This window comes from Nanorana parkeri, unplaced genomic scaffold (assembly GCF_000935625.1).
Source record: "Nanorana parkeri isolate BGI_ZX_2015 unplaced genomic scaffold, ASM93562v1 scaffold999, whole genome shotgun sequence".
Lineage (NCBI taxonomy): Eukaryota > Metazoa > Chordata > Amphibia > Anura > Dicroglossidae > Nanorana > Nanorana parkeri.
Genome location: NW_017307267.1, coordinates 469,581 through 489,272, shown reverse-complemented (window position 1 = coordinate 489,272; position 19,692 = coordinate 469,581). Strand labels below are relative to the sequence as shown.

The 19,692-nt window shown below is 39.8% G+C and overlaps 1 protein-coding gene across 1 annotated transcript; it reads right to left on the bottom strand.

Annotated features, from left to right (window-relative positions):
* Positions 1–7,871: 7,871 nt before the first annotated feature.
* Positions 7,872–16,385, bottom strand: SPRY2 (sprouty RTK signaling antagonist 2). Its single transcript, XM_018567021.1, has 2 exons — positions 16,284–16,385; positions 7,872–9,576 (listed from the first exon to the last, which is right to left on the bottom strand). Exon 2 carries the CDS (start codon positions 9,523–9,525, stop codon positions 8,575–8,577), a length of 951 nt encoding a protein of 316 aa, XP_018422523.1. The 5' UTR covers positions 9,526–9,576; positions 16,284–16,385; the 3' UTR covers positions 7,872–8,574.
* Positions 16,386–19,692: the final 3,307 nt, after the last annotated feature.

Sequence of the window (19,692 nt, the reverse complement as noted above, 5' to 3'; positions counted from 1 at the left end):
TAAATGTCTTCTATTCCATTGGAAAATGGTATATAAATAAGTAAATAGATGAATATATATACATAGTCTTGAAAAAGGCAGACTAAGCTGCATTGAAACTTTGACAATAAAATGCTAAAGCTTTTGCCTTATCTGCAATTAGACCCATGACTTCCCCTATATATACTGTATATTATAAACCATGTTATGAGTATGGGCATTAAATGATTATTTTTAAAATAATACATGTATATAAATTACAAAAAAACATTAATTTCAACTAACAACTAAATAAATAAGTATACAAATAGCAGTGCTGCTTTATGCCTACAATCCCTCAAAGTCCAACTATTATAAGAAGCCAGCAGATTATTCAGTATTTATGTTTTAAGCTGACTTAAAACACTTAAAAGTGACCTTGTCACTACAGGGTCACCTTGTAAAAGAAGATACTGTAAATGTACCTTTATGATGTCTTTATTCTCTGTTGCTGATCCCAGCTGCTGTAGGTATCTGACAATTCCTAATGTATCAAATATCTGTTTCACCACCGCAAACTGAAGCTTCGCCCACTGGCTTGTGCAAACTGTTATAAATACCCATAAAAGATTTAGTAAACCCCAAACCATTATATTTGTTATTGGTAGATGCTGGAGAGATAAACTAACAATTTCTTATATTTCACATGAACTCTTTTGGGGAGATATTTTGGGTCTGCAAACCTGTAGTGGCTATTGTGAGTGGTTCCTACTATCTATGCTAGATACTTTATTTTGAGATTACCAGAAGAGGCACTGGAATGTGCAAAGGTAGGCAGCAGCCCAGAACTTCCTGGTTGATAGGAATTTGACAGGGAGATCTCACTGCTGGAAGTATCGCTCAAATACTGTATAAGAAGCCCACCAGGCTTGACCTATGGCTACAAATATCAGTTTTAGGTGGGCTGGCCCTTTAAATCAACCCTGATCATAGAGTAATGTTTTGTAGTCAAATAATCATATCTGAGTGATAGGTACGCAAGCAATCTAGAAGCTATATTATATGTAGGCTTAGTATAGAATACAAGTTTCTTTACTTTTTGTATCTTGATTTTAGTGTTTGGGGCTAAGGAAAGAAGAAATCTGATCTTGTTTTAATGACATCTGCACATTTGTCTTTACCTTAAAAAAGAAGCCAAATAAACATCAGATGAGGAGCAGTTCAACCCCACACAACTCTATTTAAACGTTTGCAAGACTTGCTACATTGGAACCCTAAAAATCAACTTCTTGCTGAAAAGTCTTAAATTTATTGATATTATTTTGTTTTTGCTGGCTAGAATCCTGGGAAGGTACAACATATGGCCCATGGTATGTTCAGAGATTTAGAAGTATGCTAGTATACTTCATGACCTTTTTTTTTTTTTTTTTTGTATGTCTGCTTTAAGACTTGAGACAAATGTTCGGAACAGGAAACGATGGTTTGTTAATAATTTCCTAGACTTTCAGTGGGAAACTTGGCAGTGGCAAGATTTTGACCTCAGTGGAAGGTAACCTTCCAGAACAGACATATCCTGAAAGCAGACTGTTTCAAGTGAGGCACATCAACACTTTGGGGGTGATTTACTAACCTAAACACACGCACGCACTAGGTGTGTGTGATTTTCACACAGCAAAACGTATTTATCAACCAAAAAGTCTCTAAAAGCATATTTCCACTAATGCCATATATGGAAAAATCATGCACATGATGCATATATAATGCTGCTTCACAGTTTAGACAAAAATGGTTAGCTCATGCATTTACATTCCTGGATTCATCAACGCAAGCAACATAACATAGAGCTAATTTACACCACATTACCCTGCAATTCATTGCAGGGCTTTGCACAACACACCTGCTGGGTGTGTACACACTACAAAGGTGTTTCGATTCCTCCCATAGATCATGCTGGGAGGGAACACACTACAGAGGTGTATACACGTTCGTGGTGTGTTTAAAAGGTTAGTAAATCAACCCCTTTGACTTCACTGCATTCCTGTGTGTCATTCACAGAGGTCTGCTATTCTTTTTGCTAGCAACTCAAGTGGTTTAAAGTATTCCTATACGGAAAGAAGAGAATCTGGAAATGTGTACAACTGTATGTCATCTATAACCCTTTCCCCAAAGCTTTATCAAAGGTGGACTAGCAACTGCAAATAATCCATCCTTTACTTGTGTCATGTATTTCATAAATTATCTGTTTTTTTTAATGGAGGCAATCGGTGGACCGGTCATTACAATTCACAGGACACAAAGCATTTGGGAACATCAGCATTACCAATCATGCTATTATTTTAAATTGTGGCAGTCAGAGGCAATGGAGGCAAACAGTTGCTTAAATTACAACAAAAAAAAGGTCTGCTTGTTGCAAGTGTAAACAAAGTTCATATTACCTTTGGTTATCTTGTGTATGGTTGGCGTTTCACTTTATTAGAGAACCAATTGTACTCAGACAGGCCCTGTGTACATGTTGCAATTGTCAATATAAATTACTAAATATTTAAATGCATATAAGCCTTTCATTGAACTAAATAAAGGTGGTCACTGCCGACTTTCTACGAAAATAATTGTTTGGCTGTCTCTTAGGTTTTTAAGTTAGCCGGACCATGTATGCAGATTAGAAAGTCAAAATGCCTGATCAGATCAAGTAGATGGCTCTGGATCAGCATGACCGCTAGCAGTTTCATACAATGAGAAATCAGCACAGGTTGCCTGCATATTCAATGCTAGATTGCAGCAGCTTTCAATACCTACTGTTTGAGCCAATTGCTAGGCTCCTCTAACAAACAAAGCTCTGAGACCTCCAGGTAGTGTCAAAGCTTGCCAGGTGCCTTTCCCCTCCATATATTCCAAATTGCCCATCGCTACGATGAGCTACTTTACAGGCTGATTGGAATGTGCAGAAGGCAGTAAGGAGCAAGCAAGCAAGCTTCAGGATGATTGCCCGTCAAAAGACAGGCATTTAGGGAGACAGGAGTACTGAAAGCTGCTGCATGTACATTCCTGTAAGCAGTTTATGTTTTTCTCACAGTGTCATTATCTTTAAGGCAATTTTATCAGGCTCTAAATACACAGCCATTGTTTAATCTTTCGTGTGTAACACCAGCCTGAAGAGCATCAGATTCAAAATTTACAAAGCAATTAACAGGCCTCAAGCACCATTTTTTAAAAAAAAATCCAAACTCCAGGCAAAGCTAGACAATTTGTTTTTGTTTAGGGTATAGTCAAATGAGTTAGAGACCAACTTCAGCAGTGGTTTTATTGCTGTCTATATCCTTATTGGGGAGATTTGTTCCTCTTAAGAGAGGGAGTGACAAAAGGTCTGCAGTGATGACACACCAGAACAAAAACATTTCCTAGAGACTAGAGCATCCTTAATTTCTTGCATGGGCATTACTAGCATAGAAAATTAGGGCAAATCTCTCCAATGGGGTTAGAGACGAATAAAACCCTAAAATCTATCCAACCCCCCCCAAAAAAAAAAAATTAAAAAAAGCTGAGCTGGAAGCCTTAAATCATCAATCAGCTCTATAGTATTAAAACAAAAGTGCTGCCTGTAGCTCTAAACATGCTTTTGGAAGCATTATACATGTGTTAAGTAGAGCTAAAACTTGCTAAAAGCTTATTTAAACTACAGCCTACATTCCACTAAGATTTTGTGTTCAACATTTACAAGTTAAAGGGTGCATTAAAGGCTTCAAGAAAGCTTATTTTTGCAAGTATGGAATATACCTGTTGGTCTTGCTAGAAATGCAGTGCCCTTCTCATTTCCTGTGGTGGTGATGATGATCTGGTAGCCCAGACAAGGTTATCTTTTCTCTGTAATCTACTAATCCAATTATCCTCCATACAATGGTGATGAACAAAGGCAGACATGTTTGAAATCCACATTCATCGTTTTTGTTTATGTTTGGATGGCTACACTCACTCCTCCACAATATCTATGGAGAGTGCAATGATTGTCGCACAGGCTGGACTTCTAACAGATCTTTCTCTCCAACTCCATTACATGGAGAACGATGGTATTAGTAGTTTAAATAAAGAGGACTTTGTTTTTGCATTCATCTCAGAGGAAGTGTCAAGGACACTGCATTTATGGCAAGCTCAAAGGGATAGGATGAGTGTCATGTGATTATCAGGTGAAAATAAAAGTAACCACCTCATTTAAGGACCAGTAAAGTTGAAGTACATTATGTTGTTTTTGATTTAAATACGTTTCACTCTCACTGCACTCATACAAGTATGCAGGGTCAGCATAAAAGCTCAGTAGCCAGCATTATTTAAGGTATTTCCACCAGCATTTCTCCAATGATAGGTTTACATTAGCCCAACTAAGAAGCTAAATTACAAAAGGAGTTAAGTATATTAGATAACACAGTAAACTGTGTGATTATTCACTTCAATTATCCAATCATTCGAAAAGCAAATTTCTATCCCCTATTTTCATCTGCACACGATTGGATAATTGGAGAATATTCACACAAATTTATTGTGTGAATATGCTCAATTCATTTAGTCAAGATGCCCAACTATTGTTCGCCCTTAACATTCCGTAACGTGTCACACATGAAACCTCCTCCAATACTAAAACGATACTCTTTGGTACCGAAAACTGAATTTCACTCAGAGTAACTGAATTAACTTGTATTACACATAATAACCAGGATTTCCCTTTAATTCTTGCAGGCAAAATTATGAATGTGACTGGTTTTTAAAGACATATTAGAACTGGGCTTTAATATTAAAGTGGAACAAAACTTCACTTGAAAAAAAACATTGCTGAAGGGAAGGTTTTTTTTTTTTTAATTGTAGGAGAAACTATCTATGGCTCTTCTCCCCCAAAAAGGTGTTACCTACCTGCCAGCAATTTGTTTTGTGAATGTAAACTATGCCGTGCATGTGCCACTCATTGTACAATACGGACATCTGCTGGGTGCTTAGACGACAACTCCAGTGTGCGAAAGTTGCATCATGCTGGGCTAGCCAATGAAGATGGCCCAAGATGGTGAAATCCAAAGACTGGGAGAAGACGTCAGTTGCAGTGACGGAGCAACAATACGGCTGTTACAGTGCTGAAATAGGGCCCTTTGGCAGGTTAGTGTGCCATACTGAACATATATGCTGTGCATACTTGCACATTATGGCAAAAACCATGGGTGCTAGCAATTGAGTTTAATTCTGTTTTAACTCAACTGTTGTCTTGTTTCAGAGAAACAGTTACAAACCTTATGATACAAGTCTGAAGGCTTAGGCCTTGTTCACACCAAATGCAAAGCAGATCCGCTCAGGTTTCTGCACACGCAGTGCAGTGGGTTGTGCCACGTTTGTGCCACGTTCTGGGCCGTTTTTGGTTAAAAAAATAATTATATATATATATATTTTTTTTTTAGTTTAACATGGGCTTTCAGTGTGTTCCAGGCATTTGCATGTGTTTTTGATGCATTTGCATGCGTTCCAGAGCAGGTAAAATAGGGCTTGCAGCAGTTTTTTCACCTGCTCTGGAACTGAACGCTGCAATGTGAACTGGAGCAAAAAATACCATTGGAATACATTGGACGCAGTTTTGATCCGGTCTGAAACTGCTATGCTCCGCGCTTGGTGTGAACAAGGCCTTACATGGCTTTCCTGCATATGTGCCAGTGACAATGCATACACAGATCATCATAAATGAAGAACGTCTTCACTTGGATGTGTATTGTATTGTTCACATGACTAGCTGTTTTGCCTGCCAGGTCAGAACAAGTCAGAAGCACATCAAAGCCTGTATAATTTGTGATGTGATTTTTAATTCCTACAGTAGTGGCTACTAGGAAAGCGAGACACTGACATCCTTTGCAGCCCATGGACAGCAAAATAAAGTGAGCTAGCATAACATGTTGATTACACCTAAATTTCCCGTTCGCTACAGTAGCTTTACATAGCAAACATAAGGGGGCATACATTTTAAAGACAGTGATCCTGTAAAAGGAGGTTCTCCATAAAATGGTATCTTATATTTAATAACAGGAATGTCAAGCACAAGCAATCATACTCAATAAAAAATGACACCAAAGGACAAAATTGAATTGACCTATTAGGCATAAAGCAGGTAGCAGATTTATCTTGTTGGGTAGAGGACTGGCACTTTAGGTTTTCCTGTAGGCTTGCTGGACATATCTAATTTTCCAATGTCTAAGAGGCTTTTTGAGGAACCAGCCACACAAACAAAGGCTTGAGCACTGGATGCCACCAAGCTGCCAACCCTTGTGCACAGAGCAGCAAACTATATGACAATAGCTCTTGCAAAATGCTTTTGGCACTCAAGTGGATGAATTCTTAGAACTTAGCATACATTAGAATTAATCCATTTTACTGAACTGTGAATTTCTGTTAAAAAGAATGAAACAAAATAAATCAGTATAAAAAGGGAAGGAATGACAGCTAAAGTTTTTCTCTCTTTAATCAACAGTGAACAAGATCACAGTAAATGCTTTACTTAATAATAAAGTAAGGAGCAATGCTGTGCAACCACACAACTGCCTTTGTTGGCCAGGATAACACTATTTAGAAAATGGATTAATATTGGTTGCTTTGACATTGAGAGCACCATTAATTTGCACTTTTAAAAAGAAAACTGTAAGGAAAGGAATATGGGAGCTGCTATTCCTTACTTTGTTGCAGGTTTAAGAAGGAAGAACTGCCAATTCGCATATTCCTTCCTGACAGATTTTTAGGTATATTCAGAAAAGCAGTGCACAGAACAAACATTTGTAACAAAAATAGTAACTAGAAATAAAATTGCTGTACTCATTTATGGAATAACTGCTCAGTGGCTATGGCAATGAATATCAGTGTTATTTTCACTGCTTTGCTAAAAACGATCATAGGAGGGGGAAATATTGAAACGCTGGTGCATCAACCCTGAGAATAAATGAAGTCAACTTTCATAAATGCTATTTTTATTATGTAAGTGCCAATCATGTACTTTTATAGAGGGTCAGGTAATGCAAGCCTATGTGTCTTATGCAGAGCAATGCAACAGGTTTGCTTAATGTCCTTCTGTTCAGCAGCCCATATACTCACCATTCCTTCACCCCCTGCTACTCCAGTCAGATGCTGGGAGCAAGGATAATAAACTCTGCGTAAGCTCCAAGTTAAACTAGTAGCAAGCAGTGCATCTCACAGCAGACTTATGTCTTCATTGCTGGCCACAGGTGCCATTGACAAGAGGGACCCGCCCTCACCCCAAACATGCAAGTCAATAACAGGAAAAGCCAAATCACCCCCAAATCCTTCATTATTTTCTTAAATAAACTTTATGCCATAGCGAATTATGCATTATATGTAATGTCGTCCACTAGACCCTGCTCCTTCTCCAACATGTTAATCAATTAAGCCTCTCCCGGGATGAGATGTTTTGGAGGAGGAGCAGGGTCTCCAGACAGCATAACATGTAATGGATTGTTGACTGTGGAATAAAGTTCATTAAAGAAAAAAATGCCAGTCATTCTGCTTTCAGAACTACGTAGAGCTTACACAGGGTTCCCATTCTAACATAACACAACTGGGTCAATAACCAAACACCAGCACTGTCACGCAAGGAAGGGAATGATCCACATGCTCTTCATACCCAGAAATACCAGATAATGCAGCTAAACATTGTGGCGGGGTAGCAAATAGTATTTGCTGCTGGAGAGAGAGGCATAAAAAGCAAATGTTGCTTTGGCCTGCATTTCCAAAGCACATGTTTGCTTTAAGGCAACTTGTCCAAAAAATTACATATGTTGGGGGAACAGCAGGCATACACATTCATATACAATGGCAACCACTCAATTCATAGCCGCTTATGGAATTAGAAAAAATAAAACACTTGCAAAGTTTAATTTCAAACGTTAATATATTTTCTATTTTGTTGTGAACATATGCATCGGTCACCCCTAATTGCAGAAACTGACATCATAAAAAAGGGGGAACATTTGTAAAATGCCTCTTAAAATAAATATTTCTCTTTTATAAAATAATAAAACTTCAAATAAATATACTTTACACTAAACAATATGTTGAAAAATTAGAAAATAAAGGCTGACTCTTAACGCAACTGTACAATATACAGAAAGTCCAAAGAGTAGAAATATTAAGGTTCAATAAGGTGAAGCACAATCTAACCATATGGATAGATTTACATTCCACTGAATGTATTATTAGTACATTTTGTGATTGTGCCAATTCATGTGGCACTATATTTCACAGTTGTAAATAATATGTACAAAAATATAGCACATTATCTCTGGCAGAAAAAAAAAAAAGTCATTTGCTAATTTACAAAAATGTTGCAAGTATTATTCACAAACAATGCACAGTTATGTGGGAGTGTCTGTGTTGCTTTAGCTTATACAAAGTGTGTCACAGAACACTGTGTCCTAGGCAGAGCTTGATTAAAGGGTCTCTAACAAGCCTATCAGTTAAGATAGCACATAAAAAGCATTTCACTGCAAACAGGAAACACTGCTATCTACCAATTGTGCCAAGATGACCATTTTTATGATTGCATATGTGTGTTAAAAGTCAATTACTTTCGCTCTCTAACCCCATCTGCTATGTTGGCTTCCCCGAGTTTCTGGGATGTAACTGTGGCACTTTACAACATACTGTATTTGACCTTTTGCATTGGCATCCTGGTCTTTTTGCCCGGTCATAACAGCCCTGACACAATTTAAGGCAACCCTTGGCTGGAAGGTAACACCATAAACAAGGCAAGAACATGGACATAACACCAATGACAGACCATCGAGTGCAGCAGTGTGCCTGACTGCAGGAGCAGGGGTTGTCGGCACAATTGTCCTCATCATCATTTGAGCAATGATAGAACAGGCACTTAACACAGCAAACACAAGTTCCATAGTCCACCACCTCCTGTGCTGAGCAAAGGCACTGCTTGTCACAAACCCAGCAAGAGGGAAGAGTCCTTGGATAAGTGCATTCTTGACACTTACATTTCCCACAGCTCTCACATCTGTATGCATGTAAGCCCAAGTCTTCTTTGCTGGGGGGCTTTAGCTCCTCTGGTTTCATATCAACCTTCGGTTGCACCTGAATGATTCTGTCAGCACCCAACCCAGATGACATGAGGGATGGACCTAAAAGTCTCTGCTCTGATGAACTGCTACTTGTGCTTGTCCTTGTACTACTCCGAGATCCTGTACTCACTGTACTTATGGATCGTGAAAAAGATGCCCGAGATGAGGAATGCATTGAAGGAAGTGTACTCCTACAAAATTCCCTCTGGTCCGTTACCGTGTGTACCCTTTCATTTTTGTGCTGGGTAGTTTGACGAGGAGCAGGCTTAATCCAAGGCCGGGGAGCCACTGTAGGTCCTTCTGTATACTCATTAGTGTTTCGTATGGCTCTGATCTGATCCAATGATAACACATGAACTTGCTGTGTTAGTATTTCCCTAGGATCAATGTCACCATGAGGTCCCCCATTGTCACGCCGAGCCTGGAGTAAAGGTTGGGTACCGCTGCCATTTTGTACTCTCGTATCCATCAGTACTCTGAAGAGTTTTCACTCCAGTAGGCCGAGAACACATCTGAAATTCTGTTGAGAAGCAAAAATAAGTCATCCATTTTGCTAATGGTTGATGCAAAATATAACAATGTTTAGTCACAAATGAGAAAAAATAATTTGGTAAAAAAATGAATTTCAGTATTTCAAAGGGGTACTATATAAATGTCTAAAAATGTCAGAAATCAAAGCGTCTCATCAGTTTCAACATACAGACTATATTAAAGAACCCAAAAACATAAAACAAAGGTGAAATGTACATAACTGATTTCTTCCCTGTTCGTCACATTCAAAGCATGATGCAAACATATACTTAGTTTCTAGCTAGACTGAAATGGCTGAATACATAAACATGTTCTGCTGAGCCTACAACCCCAAAGGAGTTTACTTTACCGATAACCTGGAAAACACCTTCAATTATGATTACAAGATCCATTACAGCAATGCGTTTCCATGGCTGCTTTGTGTTCCAAGCACTGTACTAGCCTCAGAGCTTCTACATGTTGGAGAATATCCCATAGGCAACTGAGCTACCTTCACTAGACCTCCCCATAGAACTAAAGAAGTGGTTTGCCACTTCTATAAAAGCAGAAAGGTCCTTTAAGTATCTCAGATTATATCAAGTTTAATAGTGCAACAAGTGTATGAAAAGCAACATGATTTTGTACTGGTGAGCACAATGTTAAAAATACATCAGATTGCAAATTTCCCCTTAAGATTTATGTCAAATCCTGATCCATCTAATTCTTCTATAGTTACAGGCTTAGCTGCAACTTAATCCAGTAAAAGATGGTGTTAAGTTTTGACAACGCAAATTTATCATCACAGAAAAAAAAAAAAGAAAAAAAAAAAAAGTATGACTTGCATTTGTTAATTTATTTGTATAATTGCATGTTCTAATACTGCTGCAGCAACACAAGGTAATGGAAAAAAATTGAGGCTATACATACAATTAAATTTGAAATCTAGGTGTCAAATTGTCATTTAGAAATCAGGGAATGAACGAAGCCTTTACTATTTAAGGCCCTTCAGAACCTGGGCAGGGCCATAAATAATTTGGTGATCTATTCAACTGGGATTTGTTTTAAGTCATCAGCATTAAAACTAATACATCCTGTTCTCAAATATTTCCTGTAATAAAAAGAATCCTTTAAGAGTTTGTAGGGAATGGGGGAGGGGGAAAAAAAATAAATCACATGAGAATTCCTTACACATCATAAAGCCCTAAGAGAAATAGCACACTACAACCGTATATAATGCAGTACACGTTTTGCTATAGAGTGCTATATTAAATGGAAATGCATTCTAAATACTAGATAACATGTCAAATTATCAATATTACATAGAATGTATCTAATGTACATACTGGAGATACAACTATATACACTGATTAGCCGGTACTAAGACCAGTCAATTTTCATTCATGTTGCAAATATTCAGAGCACTGCCAACAGCAGTCATGCAGTGGATGACTGTGTTGACTGATACAAAGTGCAAAGTTTCTTCAAGGAAAGCATTTTAGTGAATCAATGCCAATCTTGAACTGTTCCCAAGGAATGACCCTTTCACAGTCCACACCTAGCTTAAAAGGTGGCCATACACTGTACAACCATCGCAAGACCTTAGTCTTGCGATGGTTGTAAAGTGATTAAAAAAACGTACGATCTGCCCATCTTGGACAGGCAGATCGCACTCTCGATCATCGCAAGCCCGCCCCCGAGGGGCGGGCTTCCGATTACAGCAATGCTGAACGGGCAGTGTGCGCGTGCGCACACCGGCCCATTCGGCATTTGTCTCCCGAGCACCGTTCAAACCAGCCGAAAATCGTACGATTCTCGGCTGATTTTCTAACATGCTCCTTAGACAAAAGACGTGCGACCGTACAGTAGAAACGGTCGCACGTCTTCGTTCAGACTGTTCGATTCTCGTACGAGAATCGAGCAGTGTATGGGCACCTTTACATTGATCGCCATGGTGGCAGTTCCGATTGAGGTCTGGTCACCAGGGGCACTATACATTACTTTTAGGACAGCCTACCCTCAAAGCTGCTATCCCTTCCAACTTTGATGGACACTAAACTTAGGAGTTAAATCTTAAAAATGCATTCAACTACCTTAACAAAAATGTACCTTATTGGGGTATAACTCATCTGTAGATCCTCAATCTCTCAACTCATGCTAACACTGTCTTTCCTTCTGGAGGGTGGCTACTCCTCTTCCCCATGGTCCTTGTGTGTTGTAAAGTAGCAACCGCTCCAAGCTCGCTCCCTTGATGGACCAGCATTTCAATACAAAATTAGTAAACTAAACTTGAGATTATAGTCCATCATGGAAGCGAGCTTGGAATGGTGGCTACTTTTGTGTCACTTTAAGGGACTTTGCTACACATGTGCACTAGTGGGATTGTTCCATTTTACTATTTAAAAAAAAGAATGAACAAACCTATTTTTACAAGCATGCAGGAAACTCTGACTTGTAAGGTCTAAGCCTTGCTGCACATTATTATTACAGGTATATTACGCACAACTGTTGCCAACAATTTGCAGCCCTAGGTCCCAGCCAAGTAACAGGAGAGCGACAATAAGACTAGGTGAACACAGCTTCTAAATACTACACAAATGGCCTCAACCACGACAAAGGAAGCTTATGCCTTCCTCTCTCATGTGAACAAGTCTCAACAGGTGTATGGAAACCAGGTTCCTCTTCAATTGTATTCAAGTAACAGGAAACCAGCTGCCATAATCAGACTCTCTCCCCTCTTTCACTGAGGTCACTGCAATGCAAATGACAATAGCCAGAACACTTGACTATTCGCATATCAAACACTACCTGCATTTTACAACACAAGTCCTTTATGGTTTGATGGCTTTGATACACAGGCTAAAAGGACCTGTTCCCTAAAACAAATGAGGATGGGTTGAGTAATGCACATTATTCATGGAATTTACTGCATGTCTTGCAAACAGGATGCTATTACCCTTACAACATTTTTCTGGATGAAGAGCTATTTTAATTTCAGAGATCTATAGATCCAGGCCTGTTTCACTGTGCAGCCATCCTGCACACAGCACATTCTCTGTTATATTACTTGACAATGAAGGGATTGAGATCATTGCTGTGCAAACACTATCCAGGGCCCATGTCAAGCGAGAGGTGAACGTATAATACCTAAGTCAATGCATTATGTCAGGGGTAGACAAATTAATATGGAACTCAGGAGACAGTCTGCCTGATCCAGCAGCCAGCTCCCTTGACAACTAGGAGCAAACCCTCGAAAGTAAGGCTCCATCTGTAAATTTTAAGGAGCATTGGCTACCTGGCTCCTGGAATATGTTCAGCCCTGCATTAGGTAGTTCACAAATGCACTGCAGCTATATTTGGATTTATGGATTTTTTTAAATTTGCTTGTGTGCGAGTATTTTGATGAAATCATCAAAAAACAACACATTGATTAGATCAGTTGTATAGCATTTTTGGTTGGCTAGTTAAGTCAAGCAGCCACTTAGCAGTTTAAAAGACCAAGTTTCTTATTAAAAATGCAAAAAGTTCAAGATATAGTAGTTACCCATCCTGGAACGTGTCTCGATTAATCGAACTTAATAATCGGCTAACTAATCGATTTTGAAAATAATCGTTAGCTGCAGCTCTACTAATCTTCATCTATATTCCTGTGTACATTTGTGTATCTATATCCGATTATATATCTCAATTATCCCTGCAGTGCATCCGTTCAGTATCTATCTATCTATCTATCTATCTCTATCTATCTATATCTATATCTATATCTATCTATCTATCTCTATATCAAAGACAAATTTGTATATGTATACATGCAAACAATACAAACGTTGACATTTTGCCACGGAGCATGTCATTGAATACAGAGCCCTCCTTTTCTAATAATTTATGTTAAACTACTTCCATGTGCATACAACGTTCTTTACTGTACATATATGCAGCAAACTTATGGATGTTACTATTACTAGGAAAGGCGCTCTCTGGCTTGCCTGGACTGCACTATTTTCACACCCAAGTTGTGTAACTGAATTAAATAGAATTTGTACACTGGAGAGGTCACTCTACTTTGTAAGCATACAAGAGTAAATATTGCTCAGGTATTTAATTTGCAAATAGAAATCTAAAAAACAGCACAACAACTACACATTTCAGTAATGTTCAGTAACGTGCAAAATAAAAATGAAGCTCCGTCTGTTAAACCCTTAAAAAGAAAGTCATATACAGTTGCAGGGGGAATGTAGAACATTACATTTTACAAGTCTTGCCTGACGGGTGCGTGCGCATGCATATATATTATATATATATATATAAAATCACACATATAATAAATCAATCAAAAAACTGCTCAGACATGCATCCCATTTATGCAAATCATGAAAATAAGTTTGATTTAGACAGAAGTGAAAGAAACTACAAAGTAACAATTCCTCAATATGTTATAGAAGTTCTCTTCTTTCCAGATATAGCCTAGTCAAGCAAATCTTTAGTCAAAGCGTTGAACTGAAAAGAAAGTTGATATCACTTGTCAAAAAAAACAAAACAAAAAAACAAAACACATGCTGCTGTCAGATTGTATCTGCCGCATTTCAGTCAATAAGTTTGCTGGCGACCCGAAAAAACAAAACAAAATGATATATTGATATAAAATCTAAATCTAAAACCAACTTCATAAACACAACATATTACATTACTTCACATACTTTATGTACTAAATCTGTCCTAAATATGTTTTTCACAAAAACAAGGATCAAATGCAAATATTTCTGGATGAAAAGAGGACATTTGTCATGCTTTCAACAGGTTATCTCCACATAAAAGATAGTCGCTCATTAATGGCAGGAAGTAATCTATATAGAGGATATGTCATGTTTTCCTGTAGGTCTTCCACGCACACAGGCCTCCAACATAAATCAAAGCCAACAGCCATCCAGAGTGAGCATAACCACGAACAACTCTGCACATCAACAATACTCCATTATTTCTGAACATGTCACTTTAAGATCAACAGCTCAGCAATGAGCAATAATAAAAGTAGAAGAGCACTGATCGTGTTGATCCCTGTCACCTTTTCCAAGAATGACAAACGTATCAAGTGCTCCTAGAAAGAAAGGGGTGATCCATCTACAAAGTCCTCCTAGGAGGATTGGGGGATCCAAATAAAAAAGTACCCCTAGTAGGAAAGGGGATCCAACTAAAAAGTGCTCCTAGAAGGAAAGGAGATCTATCTAAAAAGTACTCTTAGAAGGATAGGGGGATCCAACTAAAAAGTAACTACAGGACAGAAAGGGGAATCCGTCTAAAAAAAAAAAAGAAGAAGAAGTACATCTAGATGGAAAGGGGGGGTTTATCTAAAAAAAAAAAAAAAAAAAAAAGTACTCCTAGATAGAAAGGGGGTCCATTTAAAAAAAGTACTCCTAGATGGAAAGGGGGGGGTTTATTAAAAAAAAAAAAAAAAAAAAAAAAGTACTCCTAGATAGAAAGGGGGTCCATTTAAAAAAAGTACTCCTAGATGGAAAGGGGGGTCCATCTAAAAAGTAATCCTAGAAGGAGGGATCCATGTAAAAAAAAGTGCTCCTGGACAGTAAGGGGGCTCCATCTAATAAAGTAACTCCAAAACAGAAAGGGGGTCCAAAACAGAAAGGGGGTCCAAAACAGAAAGGGGGTCCAAAGAAAAAAAAAAGTACTCCTCGAAGGAAAAGGGGATCCATCTAAACTCAAACATAAAAGGCTTACCCAATAATGGGAAGTGTTGTTCTCTGCACGGGTTCAAGTTTAGGATTTTTGCATTCCTAACCCAGGGACTTGTATCCTCAGCCAGTCTTATGGAACCTTTTTTATTTACAGTCTGCAAATGATAAAGTCAAAGTTGTTGCCATAAAAGAAAAGCAACAAACAAACACGATTTTGTTTGTGTGCTGCAGGATGGGCTATGTGAATTGTAGAGCTGTCTCTATGCCATCCTCCCCCCTCCTCTGAAAACCCCATTAGGAGCCGTGTGTGATCAGACTGAGGATTAGGGGGGGGGGGCGAAGCAAGGAGTTTACTGTGGGGACAGGGTGAAAAGACATAAATAGCTCTTTAAACTAGACCACAACATTTCCGAAGCTGCTCAACACCACAAGATATATCCTCTTCTAAATTCGAAATAGAACTCAATGCAAACCACAGAGTGGAAACTTTGAGTAAAGATAGCAGAAGGCTGATCACCACACTGAAAAACAAAAAAAACCCACCAAAAATAAAGTGACTGTACACCCCTAAATTAGGCAGGATCCCTCAAAAGTCATGCAGCACAGGAAATGAGAACATTCAAGTGGTTCCGATGAGACACCGACCCAAGTTGTGTTCCAACAAAACCAGATCAACTTGTTACACTGTTTTCCAAAACAAGCCACGTTTCCGCTCCGACCCAGAGCCAACATAATAACAGGGGTTCTGCCCGTGGATCGGCACTGTGTGGAAGGGTCTCCACCGCAGCTTGGGGCCACCACAACCTGCACGGACCTGGGCTGGTGGCATGTTTTAGAAACATGCATCAAAGTTTACCAACCTGCAGGAGGAGAAAGCTGCTGAGACACCATCTGTGGCTGTAAACATGGAAGCGTGATCGCCCCCACCTTTCCCTAGAAGCAGAGGTAGCCAGCAGCCCCCCTCCACTAGTCCCATCACCCCGATGGAGGGCCTCCCGGGTCTGATCTCATAGTCCCAACAAGCCGCACTCACCGTAACGGCAGCTTCACAACGACTCCTCGCTCCGGAAAAGTTTGCAAGGATCGCTCGGATCCCGGAGCTCCCGATCTCAGCGATCCCAAACAAGACGAGCAATCCAAGTGGCAATGCGATCTCCCCCCACCAAAAAAAGTTTTATCCTCCAGAATCAGGCCAGGTCCGGGACTGGGGTGACAGGGCTGGTGTGTGCCTGGGATCGCGCTGATGTGTGCTGTGGAGCAGTAAATGGCGTCATGTGGAAGTGAGGAGGAACAGAGCAGTTGTTGTCCCAGAGGATATATCGCATCCGGTCCGTGCTCATTGGCTCTGCGGGGCTACATTCACTCACACTCCCAGCTCCGAGCCGCAGGAGGGATCTCACAGGGCAATGGCCTCTGATTGCTGCTCACTGCCGGCAAAACTGCTGCTGCTCTAGTGGGTGGGGAGGAGAGAGAGAGGGAGGGAGAGAGAGAGCACTATTAGTGTGCCGGGGCAAATCCTTTTATTGTCCCATGGACTGTGTATGAGAGAGTCCACCCCTATGTCACACACACATAGACCTGACACTGCACATGGCTTCACACACTCACACCACAGAGTACTGAAGATGTATACATTTTCACCAGTAAATGTGCCTATAATTCAAAAAGAAAATAAAGTGCATTCACTATATCACCTCCGCCCCAGGGGTTAATTTGTCATTGACCCCCTTTTACTGTGTACTGGGTTGAGATCAGGTAGCTCAGCGGTTCCAGCGCTGTCCAGCTGTGGTCTGCTGGTCCCACGCCACCATCGTGAAAAAGATTTGGCACATTGTATACTAAAAAAGAAAATAAAAGTGCATTCATTACTTCACCACCACCCTATGGGTTCATTTGTCGTTGACCCCCTCTTTCTGTGTGTACTGGGTTGAGATCAGATAGCTCAGTGAAACCAGCGTTGTCCAGCTGTGGTCTGCCGATCCCACACCACCATCTTGAAAAAGATTTGGCATATCCTATACTGCAAAAATAAAAGTGCATTCACTACTTCACCACCACCCCATGGGTTCATTTGCTGTTGACCCAATCTTACTGGGATAGCACATTCAGCTGCCCAGGGAATCCAGCGTTGTCCTGCTGTGGTGTGATGATCCCACGCCACCATCTTGAAAAGATTTGGCGCATCCTATACTGCAAAAATAAAAGTGCATTCATTACTTTACCACCACCCCGTGGGGTTCATTTGCCGCTGACCCCCTCTTACTGCCAGTAAGAGGGGGTCAACGGCAAATGGACTGGGTTACTGGGTTAGCATATTCAGCTGCCCGGTGAATCCAGCGGTGTCCTGCTGTGGTCTGACGATCCCACGTCACCATCTTGAAAACGATTTGGTGTATCATATTCTGCAAAAATAAAAGTGCATTCACTACTTCACCACTGCCCCAGGGGTTCATTTGCCGTTGGCCCCCTCTTACTGTGTGCGCTGGGTTGAGATCCAATAGCTCAGCGAATCCAGCATTGCCCAGCTGTGGTCTGCCGATCCCACACCATCATCTTAAAAAAGATCCAGCACAAACACTGTAATATTAATATGGGCATGCCACGCTATCCAAATCCTGCTAATCTGAAAATGAACACGTTTAAATACATTCAAAATAACGCAGAAAATGTCTACAAACACAACAAACTAACAATACAATGTAACTAGTGAGTCAAAATATCCAACATAACTGTCCACTGCATGCACAAACACACCTTGGGTCTGTGCCAGGTTCTATAGACTTGGCATGCACCTGCAGCATGCCTACGCACGTGTTGGATCCACTTCACATGCACGCTGCAATTCTCTGGGACTTGGCAGAGACTTATGTCATATATGCAGATACAGAGCATGCGCAGAGTGCCGCATTTCTTTGCCAAGTCTACGGCACCTGGTAGAGACCCGGTCTGCACATGCGTGAATTCTGATTATCCAAAGACACACCGCGGGTCTCTGTAAGAGCATATAACCACGTGCTCGAGATCCTGCTAACTGCCTCCTTGGATGTGTAACATAGACATCATAGGAGGCATCAGGGGCAGCTATTGTACATTAAACAATATTATTTTAAATATTTAAAACCAAAAAAAAACTCTTAGGAGAGAAAGGAAGTTAAGGGAACTCTCCTCAATGTGACCCAGATGGCAAAAAAAAGCTGACCGGGGTTGTTACCCTTTCTTACTCTATCCACCCCCACCCCCCAACAAACTGGCTTTAGTTGTACTTTACAAACAAATGCATCTTTAGAGAAAGTGCTCTTATTCTTTTTGCCCTCCCTCCCCTGAACTAAAGGATCCCATGCCCACCCTCCACAGATCTATCCTTAAGCTGGCAATAGATGGTTAGAATTTCGTTTGAAAACGGTTGCTTGATTTCCTAATAGTTAATGGGGTCAAATTGAAGATCGTTTTCAACAGTAGTGATGGAAAAATTGAAGGAGCGGAACAGAAATTTTTCTTGAATAAATGAATGAAATACATTCTGACAGTGAATGTGATTTCTGTTCAGGAAATTCTATTCATTTCTAAAATCGAATGTTAATATCAAACACAATTTCATTTGTCAAGTCTCTGATGCATTATCCAATATTCTGATGAGATTTTTCATCCATGAATTTTTGGAAACGAATGGCGTTTCCCAAATGAAAACAACATCCACTGTTAGAGTTTCCTTTGTTTGAGAAACAATTTCCATCCTGCTCCTACAATTTTTTTTGCTACTACAGTCGAAAACGATCGTCAGTTTGGCCCCATTAACTAATAGAAAATCAAACAAATGTTGTGAAACATTTTTTTTGTCAAAGAAAATCTATTGGTGCATAGTCAGCTGTTTGTATCTTTGCAGAGTGAAAATGAATTACCATTGATGCAATGTTTCTCAACTCTTACCATGGCAGCGTTTGTTAAATGGAGGAGGGGAGATTGTGATGCTCATCTGCATCTTTGGCATGCAGTACTCATTTTTGGCACAGCAGAATGCAGCGCACCATTCTGCGTGCCATAGTACCAAATGAAATGTCACAAAAAAAGAGAAAAGGTTCACAGTGCCAATCAAGTAGATGAAGAATCAGAACCAGTGGATGGAGATGGAAGCATCGGCGACGCAGGAGAGCCTGGACATTGCAGCGCTGGAGGGGATTACTTTGGCAGGTAAGTCTGCCATAATGTGCTAATATGTTGTGCATACTAGCACATTGTGGCTTCAAGCTCCAGCCCCCCCTCCCCATATGTATATATGGGGGATATATACATATATATATAGATCTATATAGATATAGATCTATATATATCTATATAGATCTATATAGATATATATATATATATATCGGTTTTACTATCACATTCATGTATGCAGATTTCTATCAGGAAGTGGAAAAAGCCTTTAATCATACTTTGGCATTGTT

Excerpts from the sequence above, each read along its gene's own strand:
- SPRY2 (XM_018567021.1), bottom strand. The coding sequence starts at position 9,525 with ATGGATACGAGAGTACAAAATGGCAGCGGTACCCAACCTTTACTCCAG.